The sequence below is a fragment of the Hippocampus comes genome, unplaced genomic scaffold (assembly GCF_001891065.2).
Source record: "Hippocampus comes isolate QL1 unplaced genomic scaffold, H_comes_QL1_v1.1 scaffold130, whole genome shotgun sequence".
NCBI classification, from domain to species: domain Eukaryota; kingdom Metazoa; phylum Chordata; class Actinopteri; order Syngnathiformes; family Syngnathidae; genus Hippocampus; species Hippocampus comes.
The window spans coordinates 2707669-2715140 of NW_017842057.1; the positions used below are offsets into that span (position 1 = coordinate 2707669).

General features: G+C 40.2%; 1 protein-coding gene across 6 annotated transcripts in view; it reads left to right on the forward strand.

Annotated features, from left to right (window-relative positions):
- The window catches only part of rad17 (RAD17 checkpoint clamp loader component), a 103931-nt gene that overhangs the window by 2007 nt on the left and 94452 nt on the right, over nt 1-7472 (forward strand). For all 6 annotated transcript variants that reach the window (XM_019860873.1, XM_019860872.1, XM_019860875.1 and 3 more), the window contains exons 3-5: nt 1078-1152; nt 3059-3197; nt 7020-7156. In XM_019860873.1, coding sequence (XP_019716432.1) covers nt 1078-1152; nt 3059-3197; nt 7020-7156 — 351 coding nt within the window. The remainder of the gene's footprint in view (nt 1-1077; nt 1153-3058; nt 3198-7019; nt 7157-7472) is intronic.

The following is a 7472-nucleotide window of genomic DNA, read 5'->3' on the forward strand; positions in this document are numbered from 1 at the left end:
AACCAGTACCAAGCACCTCGCGGCTCCGGCTCAATGTGTAGCCGGGACCTGTATTTTAGTTTACTGAAGTAGCAGTCACAAAGCGGCATGATTGTTGGCAATATTCGGCACGTCTTCGCTGAAAAAAAACTCAAGCAGCTTATCAGCGTGATTGGGGTGTAATGTCTTTAAGTGACGCCTTAATTTATTTGGCTTCATGCTGTCCGCTACCAAAATTTTAGACACAGTAAGCACATCGATCTTTCCTCGTTTGCCACCACAGTCACATTGAAGCCTAGCGCTACCTACGCCTCGTCATATTTCCTCCCTGAGAATGCTCCCTGCGCAAACTCTGCCAATGAGAGCGCCACTGCCCCCTAACGTAATGGAGGTGCAACTGCACGTTATTTTCGGACAGTTAAAAAAAATAAAAAAGCATGTCCCCCGAGGTCAAACGCGCCCGCCTTGACGGAGCCTCCCGGGGGGGCGCGCGCCCCACTATTTGAGAAGGACTGGGTTAATTGGACACTATATATTGTCCCTAGGGGTGATTCTAAGTGTGAATGATTGTTTGCCTATATGTGCCATGCGTTTGTAAAATTTTTACTAGCCCAATTGGGCCAACTTCAGTAAACACCCAGAGTCATGAAGTAGAGCCATTGAACTATTTTTATTGTTGAATGCTAATGAAGGTAATTCAGCTGACCATATGAGATAGCTGATACCCATCCATCCATTATCTGAACCGCTTATCCTCACGAGGGTCGTGGGCATGCAGGAGCCGATCCAAGCTGTACGGAAACTGGAGTACCTGGAAAAAACCCACGCTGGCACGAGGAGAACATACACATTTCACACAGGAAAACAAGGACAGGATTCAAAACCACAACCTTTGCACAGTGAAGCGGACGTTGCAACCATCCTTCTACCGTGCCACCCTATAATAATTATTATTAATAATATTAAAAGAAAAGCCAAAGTTTGTCAATCTGAGAATTATTTTACGGAGTAGACATGATCTGCAACGAAAGCAGCTGTTAGCTTTTTAATGTTTACGATGTTTTTTTTTGTTTGGTTTTTTTTTTTTTTTTTATGTAGGTTGATTTAGCTGTTCACAAGAAGAAGGTAGAAGAAGTGGAGAATTGGCTGAAAGTCCATACAGACGGATCACAGGTATAGTTTAAAGTTCTCATTTTCAAGTTATAGAGTGAGGAAGGAGCCTTGTTTCATACAGGACCCTTGCTCTATATCAGATAATGAGACAAAACTAAGTCACACGAAAGCTAAGACAATGAAATATGACGAACCATATGCAGCACTTGGCTTCACTGTGACTACAGTGGGAGACGAGGAAAGACCGGTGTGTTAACTGTCTAAAAATGCTGGCAGCGGACAGCACGAAGCCAAATAAATCAAGGCACCACTTGAAGATATTACATCTTAATCACGCAGATAAGCCGCTGGAAAAGTTGCCCATTGCAAAACGTGCTCATCGTAGCCATAAATCCTTACTTCCTCATTTTGATTAAAAAAAGGTGAAAAAAATCAGCACAAATTGTTTTATTCATTTTTGTTTTGTGGACTAAAGTGTTTTTTATATTCTGTTCCTGGGTTAATGTTGCTTTGAATTTTAATTGATTATTATTTATTGATTTATTTAATTTCAGAATGGTGAAATGGATCAAATGGTGCAATAAGCTGGTCAAAAATGTTTTAACAAGGATTTTTTTTTAAATTTCAGGCAAATTGATCCATTTAAAATCTTTCCTGTTACAGACTAAAAAACAATGTTAACTTATTCTTTGCTGTGAGTTGAACTATATTTCTCTTTTTTCTTTCTTTAATTTAACAAAGACACTATATACAGTACTGCAGAAGTGGACGTTTAACCATGTTATAGACAAATAATGATTATCGTGGCAGCAGAGAGTGGGGTGGTGCGAATTGTTTTCTTCTTGTTGAGGGGGCGAAACAGAAAACAATTGAGAAGCACTGTTCTATATGTACATTTGTATAGTACTGTATATGTAGCTTATATGAATGTATGCATATGAATATACAGTGCATCTCCCATAAATACGACATAAAAAGTATATATTTTTTTAAATTGTTCAAATTAATGAAAAATAAATATCACATGTCAATACAATAAGTATTCACAGCAATTGCTCTTCTCAGCCTTTGTTGATGCACCTTTTGGCTGTAATTACAGCCCCGAGGTTTTTTTTTTTTTTTTTTTTTTTTTTTTTAATATGATATGATACAACAAGCTTGGCACGCAGACAGTATCTTTGGCCAGTTTCACCCATTCAGCTTTGCAGCACCTCTGATCAGGTTTGATGGGGACCGTTGGCGCACAGCCGTTTTCAGATCTTGCCAGAAATGTTTGATCGGATTCAAGTCTGGGCAATGGCTCAGGTATGGATTTTGTTTTCCCTTTAATCATAAAGACTTTATTTTAAAAACTGCATTTTGTGTTTATGTACTTGTTATCTTTGACTAATATTTAAATTTGTTTGATTATCTTAAACATGGCGGCCCGGTAGTCCAGTGGTTAGCGCGTCGACTTCACAGTGCAGAGGTACCGGGTTCAATTCCAGCTCCGGCCTCCCTGTGTGGAGTTTGCATGTTTTTCCCGGGTCTGCGTGGGTTTTCTCCGGGTGCTCCGGTTTCCTCCCACATTCCAAAGACATGCATGGCAGGCTGATTGAACACTCTAAATTGTCCCTAGGTGTGAATGTGAGCGTGGATGGTTGTTCGTCTCTGTGTGCCCTGCAATTGGCTGGCAACCGATTCAGGGTGTCCCCCGCCTACTGCCCGAAGACAGCTGGGATAGGCTCCGGCACCCCCGCGACCCTAGTGAGGATCAAGCAGTTTAACTGAGAACCACTGAATTGTTTGACTTAAACAATTAAGTCTGACAAACATGCAAAAAAACAAGAAATCAGGAAGGGGCCAAACACTTTTTGACACTACTGTGTGCGCGTGCGTGCGTGCGTGTGTGCGTGTGTGTGTGTGTGTACACAAAGTACCAATGTACGTGTAGACATTGTCACACATCGACTGCTCTTCCTCACAGGGTGGGCTATTGCTGCTAACAGGACCATCGGGGTGTGGAAAGACTGCTACAATCCAGGTTTTGTCTCTGGAACTGGGCCTAAGAATTCAAGAGTGGACCAACCCACCGAAACTGGACTCGTACACCAACAGTCAGCAAGGTGAGGATAATGGTGTATAACCTAGACAAGTTCTCTGTCACTGCTATTCTCAATTTCATTTTAAGATTCTGTGGGTATCAAAAGTGGACATGCTTTTGTACAAGTGCCAGGATTTTCTGATATAAAAATGAAAACCAAGATGAATACGTGAAAAAACAGTAACAATTGTAAATAGCGCAGCCACCTTATCTATATCTTTAAACCGTATAGATTGCACTTAATTGAACTGTGTATAGCTCTCTCTGAAACATTTATTTTTGTGCATGCGAACACTTTTGTTTTTCTTCTTCTACCCCCCAATTTTGCTGCTGTGTATTGTAAATTTCCCCAGTGTGCGACAAATCAAGAATATCTTATCTTATTTTATGAATAACTTAAAAAAAAAAATCCATCAATAATGTGAAACATTTCCTGGACATCTCAATTAAAATAAAATACCATATTTTCCGCACGAAAAGGTGCACTGGATCATGAGGCGCACCTTCAATAAATGGTTTATTTATTTATTTATTTTTTTAATATATTGGACGCACCGGGTTATAAATCGCAATCTACAATATCCACTAGACGGAGCTACAGTCAAGGTAATGCAAACAGAAGGATCAGATGTCAGGAAAGTGTAGGAGACTGGACTGTCTCAGAAGTGTTTGTTATTTATTCCTTTGTTGTGTAGTGTATTCACAAACAAGGAAATCACAAAATAAATTCTGTAGCGGGGCTATAGAATTTATTTTGTGATTTCCTCTCATGATTTTCTGTTTTGATGCATTATTTTCAATTTTCGTAGTTTCAGTGAAGGAATCGTTAATTTACGTTTTTCGGAGCCGGTCATGAACGCCTCTCGAGTCGAACAGAAGAAGAGAAGGCACAGAGACGGACAAAGACGTACCTGTATTTGTTGAGACTGTGAAAACCATAAATAAAGTGTGCGTTTTAAAAAACCAACACCACTTTTTTGGAGCTGCACAAAAACGTATAGCAGCGACACAGTTCACTGAACTAACAGCAAGTTATAACATTGACCCGTTAACGTTGAACTCTCTTTCCGCTATTCTATTTCCGTGTTCTATTGCATGTCTCCAGCAAGGAGCCATTTTGGGGTCGACATATTACCGTAATGACCATACAACGCGCAACAGATTTTAAGGCGCGCTGTGAGCTTTTAAGAAAATAGAAGACTTTTAGGTGCGCCTTTTAGTGCGGAAAATACGGTATTATATTTTCGAAAGGAGAAGTAAAAATAATGGAGTGTTTGAACAAGTAAGCACACATTTAGTCATGAACTCGTAACTGGGGATGTGGTTGTGTTCAAAATGAACCAATCACATTCAGGCCATGTCTACACGGAAACGGAGCCACTTTATTGCTAAAAAAAAAAATCTTGTGAACATGGAAACACTTCAAGAAATGTGTGTGTCCACAAGAAGACGCTGAAAGGCTGGAACGTGCATGCCAGTAAATTGATGCTGTAGAGCAGCCACTGGAAGTTGCCAAAAACAAAACAATACAATACAATACAATACAATACATCCTGATTTATATAGCGCTTTCACAACAGCTGCAGCTGTAACAAAGCGCTTAACAAAACAGTTAACTTAAAGTAAAATAATAAACACAACACATAACATAAAACTGCTTCAAACAACAAAGTGTATGCAGAAAAGTGGTGAAGATTGCACGACTGTCTGTAACTTGTGTTGTATTATTTGTCATTTTATGTGAACTGTTCTATGTGAACTCCTCTGTCTCCTGAGGAAAGAAATTTCATCTGTGCTGTATGTTGCACATGTCGCACATTTGACAATAAAGTTGGCATGAACATGAACATGAAAACACGGACAGTCGTGCAATCCTAATCACTTTTCCCTCATACGCTTTGTTGTTTAAAGCAGTTTGAGATGAAAGAGGAGAGAATCAAAGTGTCCTTTCACCAGTGGATCAGAGATGTCATGCACAAAATGTACTACAAGCTAAATTTCGAAGTCAACAAGAAGCTGTAGCATCCATTGACGAAAAAAAGAGATTGGTTCACTTCTCCTGTCCCATGTAAATCCATTTGAATTCCAAGCGGCGACTCTCAGTTCCAAATGCACATCTGCGCTCCGCACCGACGCTCCTCTCTCCTCATCCTCAGTTTCAGCGCCCATCCATCTAGCCGCACCAACGCAGACTGTCCAACAGCGCCGACCTCTCCACTGAACAAAACGGGGCTGTGAAAAATACTGCCCCTTACATGCGCAAAAAACACAAGCGCCCCGGGGCTGTCCAGCACCGACAGTCAAATGGCGCCGACCGACATTCTTCCCAATCAAATTATGTGCAGGCGTGCTGCCGAGAAGGTCCAACCACCAAGCACAGATTCTTCTCCTTTGATGTATGTCGGGGCGAAAAAACACTGTTAACAGTCCACATCAGGTCCACACGATGAAACAACAAACACCATGTGACAAAACAAAAGACAAAAACAACAAAAAACAACAAAAAAAAGCAAAGCTCTTGAAGAACACTTGCCGACGGCTGCCTACTCGGGTGCCATCTTGGAAAAAATCAAACAAACAAACAAACAAACAAACAAACACACAGAGAAGAAGCCTTAGGATAAATGAAGAGTCAGCGAAGAATGCCAACAATGGCCAGTATTTCAACAAAATCATGGAAGTCAAGTTTGGTTTAGATGAATGACAAGATCATTCTGCTACGTGTCATCACACAATTATTCGTAGAGTTGGGCAGGTTGTGAAGCGTTTGAGACTTTCCTTCAAATTGCAAATTGCCAATGATTGATGGACACAAGCTAGGAGGCTTTGGGTTTATTGGGTCCTCTAGTTAGCCAGTTGTTGTCATTGATGGTGCTAATAATAGTTATTATTTATTTCACAAAAAGGAATCACATTTTTGGGTACCGAAACATGCACAAAAACTCACCAACCGTTGTACACTTATTGGCCATTGTGAAAATTGCGCTATTCCAAAGAACGAGAAAACAAAATGGCTCTGCAGCACCACCTATAGTGGAAAAATAAAAAAAAATACAATTTTCAGTAATTTTGACCGAGGCCTTCAAAAACTGGCAGGGACCTGTAACACCCCGAGACATACAAAAAAGCCGCAGCATTAATCTACAATGAACAGGCTGTGAACTATGAATTTGTGAATATCCAATACAGTATTGTGCTTCATCCATCATTTTACCGTCATTCGTCAACAAATATCTATCTGTCTGGCTATGTAGCTATCTGTCTGTTTGTCTATCAATGCAAGGGAATTTCCATAGGTTCGCAGCTCTGAAATGCTTATTGAATAAATATAGTATATTAATGGTCATATGAGAGGATGGATCAGGATGGAATTCACTTTAAAATACTTTGTCACCTATGCTGGAATTGAATTAGGAAATAAATGTATTCATTTTCCCAGCAAAATATGAATAATGAGCTCTCGACATCAATTATCAAAATGGCATCTTAATGGGATATATGAGAGCATCTGTAAGAATATAATTCATAGATAAATGTTCTCTCAACATTGCATTCACTTCATGTTCATAGTATGGCCACCAGAGGACACTTTAAGTATTAGTGGCTGGTGTCTGCAGCCTCGAGGGGTCTTGACACATTGAAATAAGGCTGGTATTGGTCCCATATCAATATGTGGTATTGGTACTTGGACATCCATGATTAATTGGAAACAAATGCTGCCAGGCTAAATTTTTATTTGGAAAAATACAGTTTCTTTTGACATTTTTATGTCAGTTAAATCCAAATTCCACCTGCTTTCTCTCAATGCTGATTTCTCTGTTTGTCTGTGTCTATTATGTGTTAGACAGGACAACAAACAGTTTATCCAGTACCTCGCAGTCAGCCCAATTCCAAGAATTTCTTCTAAGGGCCAACAAGTACAACTGCCTAAAGATGGTGGGAGATGCAAGGTCTACAGGCATGAACCTCATATTGGTTGAGGTACGTGCAGAAATAATCCCTCCATGATGTTTCTGGTCAACTTCACTTCTCATTTCCGCACCTCCCACCGTTTGTACTACGGGTGGTGCAATGGGACATAGTGGATCAGTGATAGGTATGGCTCTCTCTCCACACAGTTAGGAATGCACTTTATGAAGCTATTAAAACAAATTTCCACTAGGGCGAATTATGTCTGTCTGTCTGTCTGTCTGTCTATCTATCTATCTATCTATCTATCTATCTATCTATCTATCTATCTATCAATCAATCAGTGATGTGTTCCTCGAGCCGGTCCTTGGCCTCGAGGACCGGCTCG